The 24,638-nt window shown below is 45.8% G+C and overlaps 1 protein-coding gene across 2 annotated transcripts; it reads right to left on the bottom strand.

Moving 5' to 3' along the window:
- Window positions 1–113: 113 nt before the first annotated feature.
- On the bottom strand, window positions 114–24,243 carry PLPP7 (phospholipid phosphatase 7 (inactive)). Of its 2 annotated transcripts, none has more exons than XM_053373914.1 (2): window positions 23,539–24,212; window positions 114–2,226 (listed from the first exon to the last, which is right to left on the bottom strand). In XM_053373914.1, exons 1-2 carry the CDS (start codon window positions 23,987–23,989, stop codon window positions 1,862–1,864), a joined length of 816 nt encoding a protein of 271 aa, XP_053229889.1. In that variant the 5' UTR covers window positions 23,990–24,212; the 3' UTR covers window positions 114–1,861. The 2 variants fall into 2 exon arrangements, with proteins under 2 accessions (XP_053229889.1, XP_053229890.1); XM_053373915.1 differs by lacking the exon at window positions 114–2,226 and adding an exon at window positions 18,634–19,083 and having other exon boundaries at window positions 23,539–24,243.
- Between the last annotated feature and the right edge of the window lie 395 nt (window positions 24,244–24,638).

Raw genomic sequence — 24,638 nt, 5'->3', positions numbered from 1 at the left:
CATACAAAGCAGATGCTCCGCCACTGAGCCACAGATGCATCCACCATCCTAATGGTTCCTCCTTGGAAGACTTTAAATACTTAATTGAATTAAGGGGGAAAGAAACCCATTGCCAAACTTGACATATCCTTTATTATTTGTTAATTTCTGGCTCTGTGCCTGGCTTGCATGAGGGACAATGGATGCAAGTAACCCAAAAAGAATTGCAATTCACTGCAGCAGAGGGTGGGAGAGTGACAGTTGCAATCTGGGATTCTGAACCATAGGTTTAAATTGCTCAATGCAGCAAGAAGTAAGGCAGACATGGTTTCACTCAGCACTAACATACTTCACTCTTCACCAAGCTGGTGCCATCCACATGTTTTGGACTACAACTCCCATCACCCTGGCCTTGAAGCCATCCATCAATGGCTAGCCCTGAGACAAGCAGGTCACCTAGTCTCTGTCTTTCCTACTATGGTGACTTGCAGTGTATTTCTATTTAAATTATAACCATATTCACTATATTTGCATGCATACATATGAAATGGTACATGCAAATTTTATGTGAATCTGTGTCCTCTTTTCTTTGGTGATATGTTAAGTAGCCACCCTACTGTCACCCATCTGTAGTCGGCCGAGCAGAAAAAATCAGAATCATGCTAATTACAGCAACAGGAGCAAATAAATGCCCTCAGATCTTGCTGCTTTGAGGAATTTTAAGAGATAGCTGATGTTAGCCCTACTCAGAGTAGACCCATTGAAATTGCTGGATGTGACAAAGTTAAAGGTAAAGGGACCCCTGACCATTAGGTCCAGTCGTGGCCGACTCTGGGGTTGCGGCGCACATCTCGCTTTATTGGCCGAGGGAGCCGGCATACAGTTTCCGGGTCATCTGGCCAGCATGACTAAGCCACTTCTGGCGAACCAGAGCAGCGCATGGAAACGCCGTTTACCTTCCCGCCAGAGTGGTACCTATTTATCTACTTGCACTTTGATGTGCTTTCGAACTGCTAGGTTGGCAGGAGCAGGGACCGAACAACGGGAGCTCACCCCGTCGCGGGGATTTGAACCGCTGACCTTCTGATCGGCAAGCCCTAGGCATTTTAAATAGTCATGGCTTTCCCTAAATGATTATGGGAGCTGTGGTTTGTTAAAGCTGCTGCAAGTTCTCAGGAGACCCCTATTCCCTTCATGGAGCCACATTTCCCAGGGTGGTTGAACAGTCCATTCCTCTTCGCAGGGAAGTTCTATGAAGGCAACAAGGGTTTCCTAACAACTCTCAGCACCGTAACAAACTAAATTTCCAGGATTTATAGGGGTAAGCCATGGCTGGCACGGTCCTTCTTTAAAATGCTTAGTGTAGATGAGGACCTTAACTCAATTGATTTTAGTGGGCCTACCCTGAGTATGACTTAGGGACTGAATCCTAGAGCTCCAGACTGCAACCTTATAATTCACTTCATATCAAATTTCCTGGCCTCCACGAAAGAAAATCAATGCACAACCACATTCAACAACAAGGGGTAGGCATTCCAACAGTGTCAAGAGTGTGCCATCTAAACAAACAAACAGCAACAGAATGCAATTGTGTTCTCTCCCTACAACCAAATTAATTTTCCATCCACTTGGGAGTCACGAAAACATGGCAAAATGTAGCAGTGGGTCTCGGCAGCACAACCGGCAAGAAATCATCCCAAGACATTGTGCTATAATAGATGCAACCAGGTCTTCACCACCCTGGTGGAAGTTGATAACCATTCCCAGCACGTGGAGGTTTATGTACCGTGTTTCATTTTCAAAATCCTTCACTTTTTAAAAAGTGTATTCAAGTCTTCATTATGTAAAAATAAGGAGGAAAGGACAGTGCGTTGCTGCTGTTTCACCACATGGAGATCAACATCTGGCAAGTATTAGAAGACATCCACATCACCTCCACCAGCCTAAACTGCAAATAGCCAAACGCAAATCCAGAAAGGACGTCGGTGACATGGTGCCGCCCAACCATGATCCGGGAAAGTCCCACCAAGAAGGCCCAGATCACAATTAAGATCCGGAGCGGTACAGCTAAGACCAGGTGGTTGAGGAAGAACTTGGATACCATGGCAGCTCGGCTGGCATGTCCTGCTGGAAAAGCATAGACGTCCATGGTCAAGTAGTCCAACAGGCCTGGGCTTACGTCATACGGGCCCTTTCGCTTGGCCATCTTCTGTAAGCCAGCCACAATGATGATGTCCAGAAATAAGGCTGGAGCAGAAGAGAGAGAAAACAAGGCAGAGAATTAGAGAGACGAGCTGTCTGAGGCAAAAGGTTAAAATAATTATCTGAAGTGGTAACCATTAGAAATTCATTTCATTTCACATTTTAATGCACTAAGAGACATGGGAGACAGAAGGCAATTTTGAAACTGTATGGTACATGTTTATTAAATGCATCCGAGAAAACACAGCGTAACCCTTTAACCACTGGCTACCCATGGTTCACTCTGGGAACCTCTTAAGGCAGTTAAGACGCATAACTGGTACAGTACAATGAAACTTAAAGTATTATCCAAACCTGCTTAATATTTTACTATAATTCACACTGCATATGCATGAAGTGTTTCTTGGTGGGTGAGGGGATAGATGGTGATGCTTTGCTACAAGCATTTCCCTAAACTGAAAAATAAAGGCTAACAAAAAATGTTCACATTTTAATGCAAACCTACGTAATTTGCCCTTCCTCAAATAATATGCAAACCAAAACGCAAATATCCTTTCAAATTTGAAGTTCTCCAAATTTTTGCAATGCGGTTCTTTGACAAAAAAAAGCAAACAACATTGTACATAAAAATGCATATATTAGTGAAAATAACATATGAAAATGTATTGCATTAGGGGAAATTGCTTTCAAAATTGCATACAAAAAAGTGTTTATTATGACTACTACAATGACTACTAAAATGCTGGTGAATTTTTGTGACTTAAAAATAGTAATCCACAAACTGCTTCAGAAATGTGGCAAACTGAACATAAAAGTGGGAACATGAGATTCACCCACCACTAGTAACCATCAAATAACAAGCAGCCTCCTCTGATTAGTATTTTGTTCACTTGAAACATATAAAGCAATGCTCTCAGACTTCTAGATGAAGTGTGTGTGTGTATCTGAAAGGCATACTTACACCATGAAAATGTTTACTTTTTGAGTGTGTAAGTAGGGCTTAGTTTTTACAGAGTGCGATGATAGCACTGGGACCCAGGTTCAAAACTCCATTCAGCCATGAAGCTCCCTGGGTGCCTTTGGGCCAGCCACTATTTTTCAGTTGGATTTACATCACAATGATGTTGAGAGTATAACAGGTGAGGAGATCATGCATGCCATGTTGGCAAAAGCCCACTTTGAAGGAAAAGTGGGATATGAACAGAATTATATAAGAGAGAAAACACATGCACCTGTCAAATATTGTTGGGGAGCGATGACAATATAATGACAGCCAATTGAAAGGTAGCTTGGCTTTGGAAGATGGTTGCCAAAGGTCTGTTTAGACAATGTAGACCAGTAATTCCTAAAATTTGTGCTGAAGTAAGGTAGGCTGAGGAATATAGCAGCTGACTCCATGATTCCAGGTTGCCCAGTGAGTGACATGGCTGAGTGGGGGTTTGAACCACTGTCTTAGCTTGACATTCTAGCTCTTGGGACCCACAGTGTAGCACCTGTGGACCCTATTGTGCCCTCAGACATGTCCTTGGTGCCCACAAAAGCCCCATGCTCATCACATTTTTTAAAAACAGACAGGATTTGACTTGTATGGGTGTGAGTGTACTGTGTAGATGTTTTTCCTGTTTTTTCGGAGGAAGTTGGGGTTCTGAGCATCTTTGCTTCTCTTTCTGTGAAATGGGTATTTTGTGGTGCCTGGGGGAGTTCCCTGAGCTTCCAAACATAGCCCTAGGCCCCAAAAGGCTGGAAACACTTGCTCTGCTCCCTATTCCACACAGGCTCTCTATACTTAAGGCCTTCAAGAGACCTATGCCCACACAAAGAGTCTCACATTCACCACAGACCCACTAGAGTAACCTTGGGCACTCTTCTTTCAGCCTCCAATTAGCCTGTGTCATGGCACATCGTTCAGGGGCATAAACGTTCTGGTGTTTCTAATCAGCTGAAGTGCCTGTTTCACCAAATCGCTGGGAAGGTTCAGTGGCAACAGCAAATCGGGCCTGTCAGGGGCACAAATAGATACAATTGGTGCCGTCACTCTGTGAGTAAAGGCTCAAGTTTCCTAATGTGGCCTACATACCAACAACCAAGGCTTCGGCTGCCTTGACTGCCTGCCCCAATCACTTCAGCTATAGGGCAGGATCACTGTGAGCCACTGGGATATTCCAGGGCCAGACACTGTCTGCGTTGCTTTTAAATCCCATGGGGTAATAATCTTCCTCCTCCCTGCCCCAGTTGTTGAAGGTGACAGAACGCAACTCGGTGTCAGAGCACATATTCTGCACGCAGAAAGTCCCAGGATGAATTCTATGCTATCTCCAGATAGGACAGGCAAAACCTGCTGTCTAAGCCACTGGAGAACTATGCTACTCGTTGGAGAGGATAATGAGCTAGATGGGACAATGGATTAACTTGCTGGCTGCAAGGCACCTTTCTGCTTTCCTAATAAAAATGGGTGGGGGTATGCAGGAGCTAGATTTGAGTTCTACCCTATGCGATTTGCTGCAGGAGATCAGTAAGTGTTCCTGATTCCCAGTAGTTTTAACAATGGCAAGTAAAATTTCTAGCAATTTTTGTGTGTGTGTGCGTGCGCAAAATCTCTCAGTCTCAGTGCTTCTCATTTGTAAAATACGAATGTTAATTGGCTGCTTGGTGGTAGGACAGAACAGCAGAACCATCTCTGCAGGTGTAGATCATCTTAATGCAGCTGGAGCTGATGGGAATTGTAGTCTGAAACATCTAGAGGGGACCAGGCACTCTTCTTCTGTCTTTTTAAGAGGCATGGGCTTGATGTGTGCAATGACACGCTAGGTGGGCGGCTGTATCGACGCACAGGCACTTGAGCACACCTCTACTGATAACATCAGACAGCAGTGCCTAAGTTTAAAAAGGGCTTTTGTGCATTTTTTTTAAAGGACTACAATGATAGATGATAGTGTTGCTATTTTTAAATGGCATGCTCAGATGCACCATCTCTTTCCCACCCACACAGCTGTGTTGTGCCCACTAGTGTGACTGAACCACTAAAAAATGAACACACACAAAAGGAGCTATATGTCAATTTCAAACATGCTTGTTTCGGTTTCTCGCAGCTTCTCATTTTTTTCCAGTTCAGTTCTCCATATTACTATGTTAATTTGCAGGAGAGAGGGGAAATAAAGTCCTTATGAAAATTCATCCACATTTTAGTGAATTTACCCTAATAAACACGTTTTCGTATGCATTTTAACCAGCCACATACATTTTTGAAAATAAATTTCCGGTAATATAACCTTTGTAGACTAGTTTCACTAACATGTGCATTTATATGCACACTTTACCCCAGTAAATCCATGTTTGTTTGTGTTACTTGGCTGGAGACTGCATTGCAAAACTTGGGGAAGTGCAAATTTCAAACAGTGGCTGCACTTCAGTTTGTGCATTATTTTGGAAAGTGAGAATTAGTTAAGCTTGCCTTTAACTAATTCAGATTTCTTCCTCTTTCCTATACCCCCCACACCCTTAAAATTCAAAAGGTTAACTGTAATTCCCCATGCAGCATACGGTGGAACAATGATTTCATAAAAATAGAAGTCAGCCGTCTGGATGCATGATAGAGGGAGAGATTGAGATTGTGAGAGAGTGCACACTTCCAGGCGGCTGCTATTTTCAGATGGGAGTCAGTCACATTTCGGCAGGTCCAAGTTGTGCAATTAAAGTTGACTTGGCATTCCATCCCCAGATTGGACTTTTTGTGATAAGGAAAGTGAAGGGGGAAATGCATTGGAATATGTGGGATAACAACACAACACAGTATAAACTCCCCGCAGACAAATTAGAATGAATGCTCTCTGGCTGACTGGGAGAGATAGGAAGCAGGGTTCATTCTTTGCCGAAAGCCAAGGTCCATCAGGCACTGTCCTGCTTTAATTAATTGTACGTAAGCTACTCTAGGGGGCCTTTTTGGCTGAAGAGCAGGGTATAAGTGCTCTAAATAAATAAATGCTCAGTAAACAGCCAGTGTCATCTAACCTCCCCACAAACATTGTGGAAACAAATCAAGATGAATACCCAATAAAGAGATCACCTGGAGGTGACCATAGACACCCATTTCAAAGTAGGGAAAAAAGGGCTATTATTTAAACAAGAGGCCATGCCCATAGGCATTAGTAGCCTAGTCCATGGAGTTGCTTGGGAATGGTAAGAAACCAAACATTAGTTTTGAAAACCAGTTGGCCACCCGCCTTGATTCAAAATGGTGTGCATTTGTATCCAAATATAAACGAAAACCTGCTCCTTGATTTCAAGGACTGTAATGCAATATTTGGTTAAGATCAGTGCTGTTTTGAAAGTTTCAGTCCACCATCTTGATTCATGATGGCATCCAATCATATCCAAACATAGACAAAAACCTGCTCCTTGATCTCAGGAAACGTCACAGAAAATGTGGTTATGATATCTTAAGAGGTGCCTAGATTGCACAGCATACAGACAACTTTCCACGATATTTAACAGATTTGGGGGGCTAAAGTGTGTGAGTGGGTATAAACTGCCTCATAAGCTAAATCATCAAAAAAGATTATGAGGTATGGGGTCAAGGAAGAGATGAGAAGTATAAGATATGTTAGACTCCCCTGTCCAAGATGATTAGGACTAACGAGTAAAATGGCTGGCTGACCCGAGACCCTCCATTCTTTTTGCACACTGTGCCCTTGTGAGCAAAGGCAATTTGTATCTCTGAACCAATTACTTTAGTGTGGCTTCTTCCCAGATTGCTGCGAAACGCAGCAACTTTGCAGCTGTTCTGGAGAGACAAAGCTCATCAGGAGGGTGAGCTGTGGAAAGAGATCTTACACAGGGATGCTGATCTTCTGCTTAGCATTTTATTATATTAGTGCCAGTTTGGGAACATCCTGAGAGAGTAGCCTCCTGTTGACTCTCTTCCAATATCTTTCCTTACATATTCAAGGAATAAATTGTAAAGTAACAGGCGTGGAAATAGAATTAGTTGTAACAAGGAGGTTGCGGAGCAGATCTGGTGGGGGATGTGGTTTCGGGAGAGGGTTTGTGGCTGAGGAGATGTAACCTGGGTTGAGTTCCGAGCTGCAGATGGAGAGGCCTGGAGAGCTGCATTTGGACCCAAGGGCCGAATTTCCCCCAGCTCTGCTTTCAGCCCTACACATTAATAGATAGAAGGTTGGTGGCCAGCTTTCCCCCCTGGGCCCTGCTCCTCTGCCTTTGAAAGTTGCCCAGCAAATACAAATTGAGCAACTGAATCTCTTCCCAGACTTCATTCTCTATACAGGAAAAGCTTCGTCTCCTTAATTTTCTGGCATGCCATGCTGCTATTAAAGACAGAGGAGCATAGCCCAATAAAAAAAGAAAAAGTTGGCAATCAGCAGCAAGGTCTTTAGAATGCAGAGGAAGACAGAGAGTAGTTGCAGAGTTCCCTAGAGATGCACAATGATTGATGAACAAACCAAGCCTGCTGCATTAGATAACTGCTTTGACGTTGTAGAATAAGCAATTCAGCACAGCTCACTGGAAAAGGGACATTTTCGTAACTATGCAGGTGCTGCCATGCTGGATCAGACCAAGCACAGAATTTTCTCCCCAGCAGCACAAGTATGTAAGATAAGCCCTGCTGGATGAGGCCAGGCGCCCATCTGGTCCAACATCCTGTTCTCACTGTGGCAAACCAGACGTAGCCATTTCAATGCTTCTAGGAAGTACACAGGCTTGGGACCCTGTGAAAAGGATTTTGAGAAGCGGATGGGACGGCCCACCTGTTAATCTCATGGTTTCTTAATGATGCTGTGTGACTGACAAGTGGGCCATCCCATCTACCTGTCAAATTTGAACTGCAAGGCCAATGCTGATAAGGACCTGGCCTTCAAAGCAAAAAAATTTCCCCACCCCAGAAGTAGAGCGAGAAAGAACTAAGCTGCTCTGATGGTTACTGAAAGCCTCTGGTCCTTCAGGTATACTGTGCCTGAACATGGAAGCTCCATTTAGCTATTCTCCATCAGTATATTTGCCTTTTAGCTGGCCTCCATCAATGAACTCCTATGTAGTGTTGATTATGTGCTCTTAGAAGGTACATGGTATGTCTGCCATGAGCACCAAGGCATGTTTCAAGCCTTAAGAGTGTGAGACCACAATATTTTTGGGAGCACTGTGTAGACCAGGTCCCCCAAGTTCCATTTTTAGCATTTAACCCTGGCATCCAGTTCTCTCTCTCAGCAAAAAAGAAAAGAAAAAAAAGGTTTTTTTAGACTTGTTCTCCTTGACACCCCTGCCCCGCACCCAAAAACCTAGTTCTTCAGCAGCTTTCAAGAAATATCCTGAATTCTCCTCTCTCCATTCTTCCTTTCTTCTCTCAGCTCATGTTTCTGTCAAGTCGCATTAGGGCCAGCCAGGCTATAGATGCGTACGGGTTCCCCCTCGGGTGAAGTCTCTTCCTTGCAGCTGCAAAACCACTCTCGGTGGGGGGAGGAACCTTTCTGTCTGTCCCCCCATTCCCTGCAGGGGTACCTTGCCAAGGTCACAAACTGGAGGTGGGACTTCAACTATAGTCAACCCCCCCCCCCACAGGAGATGCTTTTAAGTGCAGTTGGCACCAATAGCTCTGCTGAATCACAGAAGCATTTATCCACACTCCGTTCTGGATTCAGCTGGCGTGCCGCCGTTCATACCTGCTAAGTTCTGCCTGGAAGGGTTGCTATTAAGGCAAATCACATTTCACACCAGGGTGGAAATATAAATGGAAAAAGGGGCTGCGGAAGGAAGTGGAGGTGCAGCCGTTCCCTGTAATCTTTCACAGCACTGGCTCTGGGTTGGAGCTTCCTGCACAGGCAGTGTGCCATCTGGTGTGCCCCTCATGCCACTGTACCCCAAGGTGGGCTTAACTGTAGTGACAGGCAGCAGCATCCCACTCGGTGGCAGGTGAACCACCCAGCATTTTAATGACCCACAATGCGCCAACAAATAATCTCTTGAGAGCACCTGTGGGGCATTGGAAGTCCTGCAGCAGAGATCATTCACCAAGGGGTTAACTCTGCTGATATTAAAGAAAACTAGCAAAGAGGAAGACAGGTGGGGGTATTGATTAGTAACCCTGCAGAGTGGCATGATCTTCATTAAGGTAGCATTGTGCTTTGTCTGGCTGTGTGGTTCCAATGGAGTTTTACCTCTGTATGCTTGTACATTGCCCTGTTATTTCAAAGCCTGAAGTAAGAAGGACAAAACATCCCTGGTTTTCCCCCCCCCCATCAAATTATATACTGTACGCTGCTCAATTTCCTCAGTAAGGTATTGTCAAGACTTTTCTTTCTGGACTCCTTCAACCTTATTTAAGTGACTTTGCTATCATGGGGAACCTTTAGTTCTCCAGATGTTGCTGAAAGACAACTCCCTCATCCCTAACCACTGGCCATGCTTGCTAATGAGAGAGCTTTTGTTCAGCAACATCTGGAGAGCCAAAGCACTATGGGAGTGGGAGTGCTGAGTGTCACACCCGAGTCCTACCAAGGCACTTAGGCAGTAGTAGCTGCACAAAGGTACCAGCTGCTGAGGCTGGCTCTGGTAATTCAGTACTGAAAATAACTACTGACCTTTGATGCCCTGATTTTGGCGAACATGACACATACCTCCCATGTGAAGGCATTTCTATGCTGCTTTCTGAGCATTCAAAGTGCTTTGCATACAATGATCTGTCACTTTTATGACAACCCTGCATGGTAAAAAGGTAAAGGGACCCCTATGGTAGATCTGTGTTATTAACCATTTTTGCAAATGGGGCACAAAGCAGATCTGGGGAATCTGTGGCTCTCCAGGTGATGTTGGATTCCAATTCCCATCAGCACCAGCCAGCACATCCAATGGGTAGAGATTATGAGAACTGTGGTCCAGCAACATGTGGAGGGCTAAAGGTTTTCCAGCCCTGGCCTAAAATTTCCTGAATTCACAGCTGAAGTTAAATCTTAACCAGTCACTTCCTCGCCTGCCTCACAGCTCCCACTACCAGACTCTATGAGCCACTGCACTAAATGGTCATTGGTCCAGGATCTAGTTTTTGACACATATTTTCACCATCTATTGCATTACAGATTCCTGGATTGCAAGGGGTTGGCCCAGTTGACTCTTGGGGTCCCTTCCAACTCTACAATTCTATACTGCTATGATGCTATGACCACCTTGATACTTTGGGTTGGAGGACAGGCTGGTGGGTCTATAGTAGTCACTAGGCAACTGGTATGACCTCAGTATTTCAGCCATTTGATACAGCAGTTGATGGACCTACAATGGTTTCTAGGCCTCAAAATTCCAGTCACTTGGGGGGACAGGCTAGTAGGTCTATAGTGGTCACTAGGCAATTTTGCAAATGGGGCATAAAGCAGATCTGGGGAATCTTGTGATAAAGCAGCAAGGTGGCTAAGGATAATAATTTATTTCAGAAATGTTAAAACCGCCTTTCAGGTTCTTGAGAGGTTCACAACACAAAATCAGAAGTGCAGTCCATGTAAAATCAGTCAGTGAGGAAGCCAAGCATGTTTCCCATGGAAGGAGTTCCACAAAAACAGAACAACCACTGAGACGTCCCTGCCTGATGGATCTTACCAGTGGCCAGTCTTAAAGGCCAGGCAGGCTCAGAGTGGTGCAGGTGGTTTTTCACACAACCTGGTCCCAAGCAGTTTAGGGCAAGACTATGTTTGCAGAGGCACCTACCTATCAGTTATTAAAGTAAAGAACAGAACACACAGATTTCCCTTTCCCACCTCAAAATTGGTTTGCATATTTCCCAAAAGCCAAAGCAAAACAATAATCAAGTTAGCCTTGACAAGAGAAACAAAATTACAGACAGCGACCGTTTTGCACATGTCCAACTGACACACGACTGCTGACCGTCGGGCTCCTTTTGGCCTGGGAAGAGGGTGGAATGGGAGGGTGGCTTATTTGTGCTCTGCTGATGTATGCGGAGTCTAGGAATGGAAGAAAGGTAAAGGGACCCTGACAGTTAAGTCCAGTCGCGAACGACTCTGGGGTTGAGGCGCTCATCTCGCTTTACAGGCCAAGGGAGCCGGCGTTTGTCCACTCCACAGACAGTTTTTCTGGGTCATGTGGCCAGCATGACTCAGCCGCTTCTAGTGCAATGGAACACTGACACCAGAGCAGCGCACGAAAATGCCGTTTACCTTCCCGACGGAGCGGTACCTATTAATCTACTTGCACTTTTTTGGCATGCTTTCAAACTGCTAGGTTGGCAGGAGCTGGGACCGAGCAACGGGAGCTCACCCCGTCGTGAGGATTCGAACCGCTGACCTTTTCATCGGCAGGCCCAAGAGGCTCAGTGGTTTAGACCACAGCGCCACCCACGTCCCCCAGGAATGGAACCCCCATGCAAAATGGTTGCTGCCTGTAGTAATAACAATAATAATACAAATCTAGGAAGCTGTCTTATACTAAGTGAGACCACTTGTTCTATCTAGTTCAGTATTGCTACACTGGCTGCTCTCCAGGGTTTCAGGCAGGTGACACTCCCAGTTCTATCCAGAGATGCTAGGACTGAATCTGGGATCTTGTGAATGCAAAGTAGATGCCATACCAGCTGTGCCTTACAAGATCTCTGGCTTCAGTTGATTGAACCAAACCCTCTAGCCAGTGCCTGAGCCTGCTATGGAATGTCTGCAAACACTCCACCTGCTCAAAAGTTATTTTCAACGTAGGGACACACAAAATGCCAAGGAGACAGAAAGAGCAGATACAGAAAGGAAACAATAGGATGACAAGTCAGCTCTTAAGCTGTTGAGTGAACAGTGTCCATGTGAAACAGTGGATGTGCAAAACAGTGCAAATGGTTGGATGTGAGTGAGAGAAAGAATTGCAAATAGAAGACACAAGCAAAGTTGTGAATTGTGAGTCTTGAATGATGGCAGTGGTGGTGATTAAACATTATTATGCTACAAGTAGGGATAGTGGAGAGATTTTATTTTGTTTGCATTTTAATGAGAAATGCCTTAATTCACACTTTGCCAACCAATGTGTGAAGTGAAACATGGCTGCCCTTTGAAATTTGCACTTCTCTGAATTTAGTGGTGTAGTTCTCCACCCAAGCAGTGTGTACAAAAATGCACACATTAGTGGGAAATGTGCATCAAAATGCATATATCTGCGCAAGTAGCTTTTTAAGAAGTGCATTACGCTGAGGAAATTGCTTGCAAAAAAGCATATATTTGCCTGCAAACATGTGATTAATTGATAAAACTTGCACAAGAATGGTGATGAATTTTCATGGGGATTTCTTAAAATATATGTTTAAAAATCAGAAAATGCAGCCTAAAGAACTCTATTAACTGTATTTAAGACTGGAAAAAATGACAAACTGAAATTGACAGATTCATCCCTCCCTAAGTGCAAGTTACAGTGGCAGTAAAATAGGAGCTCCTCCTATTTATACAAAGACAGTCCTAGTCAGACACAGTTTGCTCTTTGTCAGTGCATTTAATACATCAGATGAGACAGGAGAGAGAGAGAGAGAGAGAGAGAGAGAGAGAGAGAGAGAGAGAGAGAGACAGAATGTAAGCAGCCTGCATCATCTCCTGGACTTGGGGCGAGGTGCTTACCGCAGCTTCCAAGGAGAACAGAAAAGAGTGAGATTCGTGGTGTGATCTTTGATGGCAATAGATACTCTCATTCACATCCCGAGGCTGTGAGGAGTTGGGACGTCATCTTCCAGGAGAAGAGGAAGCATTCCCTCTCTCAGCCCCTGCCTGCCTCTTCTTCAGCCTGCACAACATTTGGAATTTATCTCACATCACTGCACACCTACTGAGATCACAGCAGGTCAAGCGAAGCCCAGAAAGTGTGTGTGTGTGTGTGTGTGTGTGTGTGTGTGTGTGTGTGTAGTGTTGCCTGGTATTAAGCACATCTTTCTGCTTGCGTTTATAAATCTAACAATGAAGGGGCCAAGGATGAAATATGAATGCACATCACTGACCATCTCAGAAGCTCCCTTCCATAATTCTGTGTGTAATATCACACAGTATATTCACCAACATCTTACTGCAGAAGAATTTATGTTATCACCATAGAGGAAGAGAGCTGTGTGAAATAATTATTCTGAAATTGATTTCTGATACTTGAGAATTATTGAGTTTTTATGTACAGTGTCCCAACTGCCAACAGAGAGCACACATGCTTAGGCACACATAAAATAAAAGTGTTATGGAAATTGCTATTGAAATGCAGTCATAAAGATGTGTGGAACAGTTTAATGCTAGATGTGTATCACTCACATTTATTCCAGACCATTCATTACCCTTGCCTCTCATTGGCCCTTTCCTAAAATGTGTTGGTTGCTACTGTTCTGAAATGAGGGTGGCAAATGCTGCAATGGCTGCTAATGTCATGAAGACACAGGTGGCACAAATCTCTTCTACTTTTCAGTGTGTAAAAAGTAACCTAGAAACTACGGGCTGTATACAATCCTCATTCTATTGAAAGTAGCCCCATTGAAAATAATGGCAATTACTGACAGATTCATTGATGGGTCTAACTCTGAGCAGAATGTTATCCCCATAACAAGCACCACTCTAGCAGGCAAATTCATTTATTTATCATTCATTCACTGCTTTTATATACCACCTTTCATACATGGATCTCCTCCTCCTCATTTGATCCCCACAACAACCCTGTGAGGTAGGTTAGCATCAGCGGCAGGGACTGGCCCAAGGTCACCCAGTGAGCTTCATGGCCAAGTGGGGATTCAAACCCTGTTCGTTCCCAGGCTCTAGTCTCTAACCACTACACCACACTGGATTACACTGCACTGTGCCTATTTTTTGAACTAATGGGTTTTATCCAACATCTTACCCATAGTCCTATTGAAATGTATAATCATGATTAACTTAGGCCTATTAATTTCAATGGGCTTACTCTGAGTAGCATTTAGTTAGTTAAAGCCCTGTGGTTTTTTTACCTGGGATTTTGCTGCTGGTGGAATTAATAAACCAAGAAACAATGGCTTGCTGTAACATCTGACCTAGGGAGTGTGGTTAGTTGTTTCTTGCAGTCAGCAAGCCGACCAGAAATCACAGGTTAAGGTTAGCTAGTGACTGTGGCTTGGAGCAGCAATAAGTAAGTCTGGCTTGTTATGTTTTAACGCAGCCAATGAAACTTGTGTTGGACTACCTACTAAGCTAATGGTCAGTAGGTTAGCCTCCTTAGATTAGGTTGACTACCACTCCACCAACATAGGGGAGATGAGAAAGAAAGAGAACATGCTCGTATCTTCTGCTAATGGGGCTTCCAACTCAGATTGGGTTGATTGATATTCCCCCCTAGAACAGAGGATATATAAGAGAGAAAGAGAGAGAGAGAGTGGGGAGAACACACTATCTCCAGCCATTCTCTAATCCCATCCTTTTTTCAACAGCCTGGCTGCAAAGGCTGAGCCAGAGCTTGGCTCTCAGCCCAGTGACTGCATCAGAAATTTTGCCTGGTGTGTCAAAATCCAAAAGTGGACAAGCTAAAACCATCTGTCTTTTCATTTCCCAAAGCAACAGTGTCCCACCAGATCCCGTCACAGACCATGTAACCTAGCCCCCCTGAATACAGGCACACCTGAATCCTGGAAATTCAGCATCCAATTTGCCTGCAATGCAATGGACACAAAGCAATAAATTTCTCCCTGCAAAGCGAGTTCAAACCAGGTCAGAGTCACTTGCCTGGTGCAAGGAGGTGGCTACACAAAACCTTCCGTATCAGGTTGCATTGCAGGTCATATTGGCCCATATTGCCACGACAACAAGCAAGCGGCAAAGCACTGGAACAACAGCCCCCCCCAATGTGCATAATAAGGTTGAAAGGCCTGGATTTTGAAACTTATACAGGGTTAGTTTTGATGCAATGTTTCACACTCGTGGGATGATGTCAGGACCTAACTCTGAAGCTATAATCACAGAAACAGCTCTAGGGTGTTTTGGAGTCAGCGAAGGGATCCATTTTGCTCTGTCAAAGCTTCAGAGTGGGTTGTGCACCCTACTCTTAGCAGCCAGAAACATCATAACCAGACACTGGAGAGACCTGTCAGGAGTAAGCATGGACCAATGGTACCAAATAGTATGGGAAACAGCCTTACTAGAAAAATTAACCAATAAACTGAAACTGACACAGGGACAAATAGAAGAAGACGCTTTCACCATAGAAGAAGACGCCTTCACCCCAGTATGGCTCCCCTTTATCACATACACAGCCCAACGAAACAACGACAAGAATCCACCAAGAGCATACAAATCAATATGGCTAACCCACCCCACTCACACATGAAAACAAAGTTCACCACAGCCAATCAGAAACAAACAACCACACCCTAGACCAACCCCAACCTCTCTCACAACCAAAGGAACACAAGCGAATAGCGAAGAGAACCTGCACAAGCAACACAGACACAAAACCCCACACATACATTAAGTAAAATAGAAACATCACCACCCAACCCCAACCCCAACCCCACTCACTATTCCCCCTCCACCTCTTTCCCTCTATTTTTCCTAACGTAACACTAATGTCTCAACAAATGAAACTGATCTGTAGAAAATGCAACTTGAAAAAAGAGACATTGCACATACCGTAGATTCCGGCGTATAAGACGACTTTTTAACCCCGGAAAAGAGGTTAAAAAGTCGGGGGTCGTCTTATACGCCGGACAGCTTTCTCCTGGCGCAGAGCTGCCCAGTGTATTAGGCGACTGGGCTTCTAAGACGAACCCCCAAATTGCAGCTGCCAATTTGGGGGGTCGTCTAATACGCCCAGTCGCCTAATACGCCAGAATCTATGGTACTTTTGTAAACCAAGACATCTTTAATAAAAATACATTTAAAAAATAAGAAGAGTGGGTTGTGCAATGGGTCCTATGACCCATCCTGGCATCTGATGACAGGCAAATGGGTGGCTAGGCTAATCAGTGCATGTTCAAATGCCCGCAATGCAGGGAGGAATCTGCAACATCATGAACTACATCATGCTTGTTATGTTTTATTATTGAATTCCTTACCTGCCTTTCATAGCAATATAAAAACACAATATTGAAATGAGCTAAAACAATTTACCATCAGAAGAACCAGAGAGGCCCCAAAGATCAGGGTAAACCTATTGCAATGGCAGCCTTTTGGCGTCCAGGGTCAGGCCTAGCATCCCAAGCCATGCTACACCTTTTAGGCTCTGCACCCTTAAGCGTAAGGTAAAGGTAAAGGTACCCCTGCCCGTACGGGCCAGTCTTGACAGACTCTGGGGTTGTGCGCCCATCTCACTCAAGAGGCCGGGAGCCAGCGCTGTCCGCAGACACTTCCGGGTCACGTGGCCAGCGTGACAAAGCTGCATCTGGCGAGCCAGCGCAGCACACGGAAACGCCGTTTACCTTCCCGCCAGTAAGCGGTCCCTATTTATCTACTTGCACCCGGGGGTGCTTTCGAACTGCTAGGTTGGCAGGAGCAGGGACCGAGCAGCGGGAGCGCACCCCGCCACGGGGATTCGAACTGCCGACCTTTCGATCGGCAAGCCCTAGGCGCTGAGGCTTTTACCCACAGCGCCACCCGCGTCCCTTAAGCGTAGCGATACTATAATTGGAAGCTGGTTAGTTTCGCCAAGGCCTGGTAGTTATTAGCTTATGGAAACACAACAGCAGGTTTTTCTGCTATTGGCTTTTCCATTGTGCTGCAGAACACACTCCCCACTGAAATACAAGAAGCCCTATCACTATTGGCATTCTGCTGGCTTTGAAGATGCACCTATTTGCAGGGGCATTCTCTGGATATCAGAACTTGAGCCTCCCATTTGACATGCTGTGTTGTTTTAATGGGATAGTTTCATTATGTCTATAATTATGCTTGCTTATTTTAACAGGATTGTTTCATTGTGTATTTCAATTACAAGTACAGTATTTATATTTTAATCTTTGTGTTACAAGCTTTTATACTTTGTAAATCATTTAGAAGCCCACTTTGGCACTACGTCACATACTAATTAAATAGTAACAACAACAACAATAATAATTATGAAAGTGCCATGATGTAAGCTGGTGGGTGTGCTGTTTTTTGAAACAAGCCCACAACAGCAACCAGAATGCACTCACCCCCCTCATTCTTTCCTTTGCCAACTTAACCCTGAGATCCAGCCCAAGAGGATAGCTATCATTTCTTTATCTGAAGACAACTTGGAAATGTCAATTGGACCAAAATGAAGCGGCTAGGTTACTGGCTGGTCTTCCGTTTAGATCTCATAAAACAGTTGCACTGGTTGCCAGATTATTTTCAGGCTCAAGTGAAGGTGCTTAGTTAGTGATTGAAGCCCTAAACAACTGAGACCTCAGATATCTGGGAGACCAACCCTGCATGCCCTCCCAGGGGTTAAGATCAGCAGAGGGTAGTTATGCTGCCCTAAGAAGTTGAGGGTGGTGGCAGCAGCGTGGCAAAGCTCATTCTCACAGCAACCCTGTGAGGTTAGAGACAGCCATTGCCCTCCTCTATTTTGGAGGGCTGTTAGATTTGTACCTACACATATAAATTCCCATGTGCAGATTTGAAGCAAATTGGCAACCCCCTTTGCCCTCTGTTTTTTTCCCTCCCACCCCTGAACATTAGCTATGTTGGCTAGGATTGATGATAGTTGTAGTCCACAATGCCTGGAATATACCATGTTGGCTACTCCTGGTCTACACTGACTGGCAATGGACTTGGTGATGGCAAGGATTGAACCTGGGACCTTTCTGCATGCAAAGCAGATGCCCCAACACTGAGCTATTGTCCTTCATTTAAAAATAAACCAAGAGCCCAGTCCTCAATATTCTGAACATGAGATGCTAGGGATTGAAAATGGCACCTTCTGCATGCAAAGCAGATGCCCCAACACTGAGCTATTGTCCTTCATTTAAAAATAAACCAAGAGCTCAGTATTCTGAACATGAGATGCTAGGGATTGAGCATGGGACCTTCTGCATGCAAAGCAGATGCTCTGCCACTGAACTGCAGCCCTTCCCTCTGGTCCACCACACTAACAGCAGTGTAGCAAGCCATTTGGGTGCTTGTGGGGGCACGCACGCACGCACCGCCCAAGGGGGTGGGATGATCCGCCCATGGGGGAGGGGTGAGCGAGCCAAGCTCTGGACCATCCTGATTTTGTAACTGCAATCATGGGGCCTGGTGGCGCCTCATCTCGCTCCATCTTGGCAACGCCCGCCCACCTGGCACAGCCCAGCAGGTATCAGGGTGCTGCTGCCACCTCTGCCCAGGCAACTGGGACTTGGGAAGGAAACCTGCAGGCCAGCGCACACCAACCGCATCCCTCCTGGGTGCCCACCTGGCGCCACACCCTGTGTAGCTTTTTTCTGGCAGTGCTGGACCTGCTGGAAGGCAGCCACAGCCAAGCGGGAGGCGGTGGCTGGGGGGGCATGCAGGCTGCGTACCACCTGCGTCCCATGTTGAGCTTTGGGCCGTCTGGGTAAGCCTACCGCCCAATGTGGACCACTCTTGCCACACGCCCTTAGCTACGCTAATGCACACTAACCACAGCTAGAATAGTTTCTACAGGGCTTCCAAAATTCTGAGACTTGGCAAATGTGCTGTGTTGTCTCCTGGTTTTGCAGGGCTCTTGTAAAAGAGTCCTCCATGCAGCAGGTCTATGTGGCTCTTGCCACACCTCTTCCTGGGGTGTGGTCCTTCGGCAGATGCCCAGCCATTTCAAGGTTTGATGCTGGGTCTACACATGCAGGGATGTGGGTGGCTGTGGTGTAAACCACTGGGCCTCTTGGGCTTGCTGATCGGAAGGTTGGCGGTTCAAATCTGTGTGATGGGGTGAGCTTCCATTGCTTTGTCCCACCCAGTGGCGTAGGAAGGGGAGTGCGGTGGGTGCGATCCGCCCCGGGTATCATCACTGAGGGGGTGACAAAATGGCAAAAATATGTGTTTTTAAAATAAAATTAAATTGGGGCTCACAACCATTTTTTTAAAAAAAATAACTCCTGCACCCACCACACCCCCTTCCTACGCCACTGGTCACCAGGTGAGACGGGGACACTGGGTGCCACACCACGGGGCCTGCAGCATGCCTGAGCCACACATCTCTCCTGAGGGGGAGGCTGTGGGAGGACTGCCTGCAAGCTCTGCACTGCTTTTTCGAGCGCCGCAGGGCTTGCGTCTGCCCACCGCCTCAGCCGCCCTACAGCTGAGGGGGAGGCTGTGGAGAGGCTCCACGCAGCATGCTCTGCCTTGGCTCGCCCCGTCCACATGGGTGGCTCGCTCCGCCCTCAGCTGCAGAATGCGCGCACTGCACTGGGCACTCGAGTGGCTAGCTACGCCACTGGTCCCAGCTCCTGCCAACCTAGCCGTTTGAAAGCATGCCAGTGCAAGTAGATAAATAAGTACTGCTGCGGCAGGAAGGTAAACAGTGTTTCTGTGCACTCTGACACTTGTTACTGCGTCCCGTTGTGAAGAAGCAGTTTAGTCATGCTGACCACATGACCCAGAAAGCTGTCTGCGGACAAACGCCGGCTCCCTTGGCGTGAAGCAAGATGAACGCCACACCCCAGAGTCTGGACTTAACCGCCCAGGGGTCCTTTACTTTTAACTTACATATGTGCAGTGATGGTGGTGGGAGCTTCTCAAAATGGAGAGGTAGCCACCAAGAACACCTCCCTTTCCCACCCTCACTGTTGAAAACCGACACTGAGATAATGCAATTCAGAAGCTGCCCTTGGTGGGCTTCAGAGATAGTGCTGTAATAGGACCAAAGGGTGGAGGAGGTGGTCTCAAAGGTATTTTGGGGCTTAAGGCAAAAAATATCTGGGTCATTCCACATCAAATCAATGCAAAAAACAAGGGTTTCGCAACCCACCGTCTCAGATTTTGATGAAACTTGGTGTACACCCTTCCCTTATGGTTGAAAGAAACCCCCTTAATTTTTTTCCCTCTATCTCAAACAGTTTTAATTTTATAGCACTTCAAAGTTTCGTGAAATCTGTGTTTCTGTCCCTCTTGAGATCCTTTGCCTTGTGTGCATTTTTTCCCTCAATAATCAATGATCAGATCTCTTTGAAATTTTACACAGAGATCAATAACATGATGAGGATTTCAGGAAAAAAGACACCAGCACTCAAAAGATTTCATAAATGCCTAAAAAAATGTATAAATGTAGCTTTTTTGGTGGAAAAACTAGGTTTAGAAAACCTAAATTTTCAGCGTTAGGACATGATGTAATCAAAAGTTTCTGATGGTGAATTTATTGCAAAGACATGCTCTTTCTCAACATAGAATAAAATTTATGGGTCTCATGTCTTGTAACAAAATTTTACGGTTTTTGGACATCATGGGGGGGAATGGCTACTGGGTACAACTTTCCTACAATCCATAGGTGTAATAGAAAAAATTAATGAAACAAAGTTCTTCCTCTTAAAATAATATTGGTTATTACAGGGTTTCCCCCCCAAAAGTGCAGACTTGTTTTTCAGTTTTGAGGTATTTAAAACTATGAAAATTGGCTATATTGTGAAATCAATCTAAAAAAAAAATCTTTGCAATAATTTTCACTATCAGAAACTTTTGATTGCATAAGGGAAGGGTGTACACAAAGTTTCATCAAAATCCGAGATGGTGGGTGGCATGACTGCGTTGAACTGACGTGGAATGACCTATCTAGAGATATTTCGAGACATCACTGAAGCGTGCAAAGAAAGGTCAAAGATGAAGAAGTAAGAGAGAAGGAGGAGGATTGATATTTTTTTTTATGGTTAGAAATGAGGTGCTGGTACTTTTGTTAAAAGTGCTGTGGGTGCCCATCCAAAATTGCTGCCATGAGTAGCAAAAGAAAAGGTGATGGTGTATTGGTGAGCACCTTCACACACACACAACAACAACAACAACAACAACAACAGGTTATAGCCATTGCTAGTCCTACTCATTTTAAACCCATTGAAAATAATGAGCATGACTTAGTTCCATTAATTTGAATGGGTCTACTCTAAGCAGAACTTAGTTGTATACAACCCAACAACATGTTTTCACACACTATTATACTAACATAATAAGAGCCTGGCTGCTAGAACAGGTCAAAGGCCCATTGGAATCAACATCCTCTTCTCACAGTGGCCAACCAGATGCCCAAATGGGAAGCCAGATGCCTAATGGGATGATAATCCCTGAACTCCCTTTAACCTCTGTATGGTTTACCCTATTTAAAGGATAACTGAGATGGGCTTGCTAGGCCTTCTGTGGCTCAGACTCTTGAGACTAAAGGGGAGGAGCCTATGGCTCAGAGGTGGAGCCTGGGACTGGCGGGAGCCGTAGTCTGAAATGGCTGGAGGATAATCAGCTTGGGGGAAAGGCTGGTCTAAGATGTTTCAATTATCCTCATGAAACACTCACAGATGGTGTTATATATGACATCTAAAGCCATGGAAACCAGGAATGGTGGAGCTAGAGTAAAAACCCACATGTGGTTAACAATAAGGTTGGTCTTTATCATCTATCACTTCCTTGTTTTGGCTGGAGGCCCTCAGAATTGAGCGTAGGACCTTTGACATGCATATCAGGTACACTTACCATGGAGTTTTAGCACCCCTGGCAGCCACTGAAGAATGGAAACTTGTCGGGTACAACAAAATGTTGCAGAGGAGAGGGTTCCAATTCAAGGTACCAGCCAGCCATACTCATTTCTGTGGCTCTCCATTCCATTCTCACTCTCAATCTTTTTCATAGTTGGTCAGCATTCTGTGGCTACTGAGTATACTCAGTTCTTGTTCAGTTATTTTGAGAGGGGTATTTTTTTCCTCCCCTTAGTGTCCCGGCATAAATATTCTGCAGACCTTGGGGTTCCCTCTACGTAATCCGTGACAGAGGCACGTCTGCAGCCTGCAGCGTTCGTAACCTGCAGCGCTGCATCTGCGCATGCACATGACGTGATTTGGCGCTTCTGCGCATGCACGAAGCACGATTTAGTGCTTCTGCGCATGTGCAAGCGGCGAAACCTGGAAGTATCCCTTTCGGGTTTCCCGTGGTCCGCAACCTGAAAACGCGTAACCCGAAGCGTTTGTAACCCGAGGTACTACTGTATTGTCTATCCTGACTGGCAGCATCTTTTGAGGTTTTCAGATCAGCGTATCTACCTGGAGATGTCAGGATTGAACCTGGACTTCATGTGATGCAAATCCTCTGGAGCTAGACCCCTTCCCCAAAGTTAGGAACATATGCAAATTATGTGCTTATACTAGCATTGAGTATAATCATTCATTCCCATATTGCAGAATTGAGATCTGAGAATGAAGAGGAAGAACATAGTGGCCGGAGGACGAGTCTGAGAAGAACTTGGCAAGATTATGAGTGGCAACTTGGCATAACCTGTTGGGTTGTGGGTTCAGTCTGACAGAATCTGTCTTTCTAGGCTTTTCAGACAGTGTGGTGTAGTGGTTAGAGTGCCGGACTTGGGAGACCAGGGTTCAAATCTCCATGTAGCCATGAAGTTCACCTTGGGCCAGTCACTGCCTCTCAGCCTAGTCCACCTCACAGGGTTGTTGTGCAGATTAAATGATGGGAGGGGGACAATGTACACCACCTTGGGCTCCTTGAGGAAAATGGTGAGATATATAAGGTAAAGGTAAAGATACCCCTGACCATTAGGTCCAGTCGTGGCCGACTCTGGGGTTGCGGCGCTCATCTTGCTTTATTGGCTGAGGGAGCCGGTGTACAGCTTCCGGGTCATGTGGCTAGCATGACTAAGATGCTTCTGGCGAACCAGAGCAGCGCACGGAAATGTTGTTTACCAGACACTTGTTGCTCTGCACATGGGCCTCCAAAGGGGCAGACTTACAAATAACCACTACACCACACCTTAAGACAATATGTTGGTCTTCATCCAAAGCCATCTTCCCTATTCCATGACTTCAAGAGATGCTCAAGAAAGCAAAAGCTAAGAACGGTAAGGAATGGTAGGTGAGGGTAGGAAGAAAGCCAACTAAGCCACATGGCGAGGCGATGGGCAGCGCAGGCTAGTCCATCAGGGCAAATGGGGCACTGCCCCACCAACCTCAGCCTGCCCTCAGCAAGCCCCCTCCTGCCTGTCTTCTTACACACAACCAGTCCAAGGGTGGTGGCAGCGCTGACTGTCACCTTGACCCTCTGTAGTCTCAGGGCTGCCTTTGTTGAACTCAGCAGTGGGGTGGAGGATGGGGACCAAACCAGAATTAGTTGGCTCTGCCTGTCATGGGCTGTGACTCTACCTACTGTTTGGGCTCCCTGCCTTCCGCCCCACCATTTCCACTGGGCACTGGGCACCGGGCACCACTGGAGATAGGCCTCGAAAGGAAAGGAAGAAGGGGGAAGGTGCAAAGGGACTCACCCAAAAGTAGGTTCATGAGGACCTCCTGGCCTGCCAGGGTGCTGCTCTTCACCAGACAGATCAGCGTGCCGCCGATCCAAGGGATCCCATGCCCGGTGATCCCAATGAGGTTGATCATGGAGCGGGCATTGCCCCAGGACGAGGCGTTTCTGGCACACACCCCAAGCCTCTTTGAGAGAGAGATGTCGATGGCCAGGAGGGAATTGTAGGCGATTCCTTTGAAGGAAGGGTTCAGCTGCATGCAGTCTTCCTCAGGCAGCTGCTGAGATTGCCTCCGCTCCTTGGCACCTTCGTTTGGGGCAGGAGTGGGGCCGGGCTGGCTGTTCTGCCTCCGGCCAGCGCTCCTGGGCTCTTGGGCACCTTTCAAGGGCTGGTTCAGAGACATGAATTCAGCCCTGTTCAAGACATTGTTCCTGTCTCTCGCCCTGGCCCGACTTTGAGATGCCGGCATGGTGCAGGTCTCTCTAAGAAAGAAATTGAAAAAGGAGGGGGGAAAGAAAAAGAGAGATAATCCTCAGACTTCTTCTTTCTTTTTTTTACCCCTCCCCAAGACCTGAGCAGCCCCTACCCCACCTCCCTCAAAAGTCATGAGCCTGGTAAGACGGGCAGCTGTTAAATATAGAGATAGGAATGCTCAATGCACATGGCTGTTTACTTTGCAGGCCCACCAAGCTTGGAGAAGGAGGGGCAGAGAAGAAAGAGATAAATGACAGTAACAGCAGCCAGTCTGGCACCTGATCAATGCTCAAGCAGCCAATAGGCAGGCATCAAAGGAGGGCAATTTGACCAGTCAAAAGGTTTGGTTGCTACTGGCTTGGTCTATTTAAATCTTCCAATTGCTTGTTTCTGAGGGCCTCAAAGGAGGATGGGAAATGTAGTTCCCTCGCTTCCCTCTGCCTGTTTGCTACAGTTATCTTGCAATTAGTGTCAACGCTGTACAACTTTGGGGGAAATTAGGGGGTGGGGAGAGGGATGGACGGATCTGTCAATTTAGGTTCTCTCAGTTTCTCTTTCTTCCAATCTTAATAATAATCTTACATCCAGTTCTCCATATTTCTGAAGTAATTTGTGAATCTCTTGGGGAAAACAAACCCTTAGGA

Source organism: Podarcis raffonei, chromosome Z (assembly GCF_027172205.1).
Source record: "Podarcis raffonei isolate rPodRaf1 chromosome Z, rPodRaf1.pri, whole genome shotgun sequence".
NCBI classification, from domain to species: Eukaryota; Metazoa; Chordata; class Lepidosauria; order Squamata; family Lacertidae; genus Podarcis; species Podarcis raffonei.
Note: the sequence above shows the minus strand (reverse complement) of the source record. Positions and strands in the feature narration are given on the sequence as shown.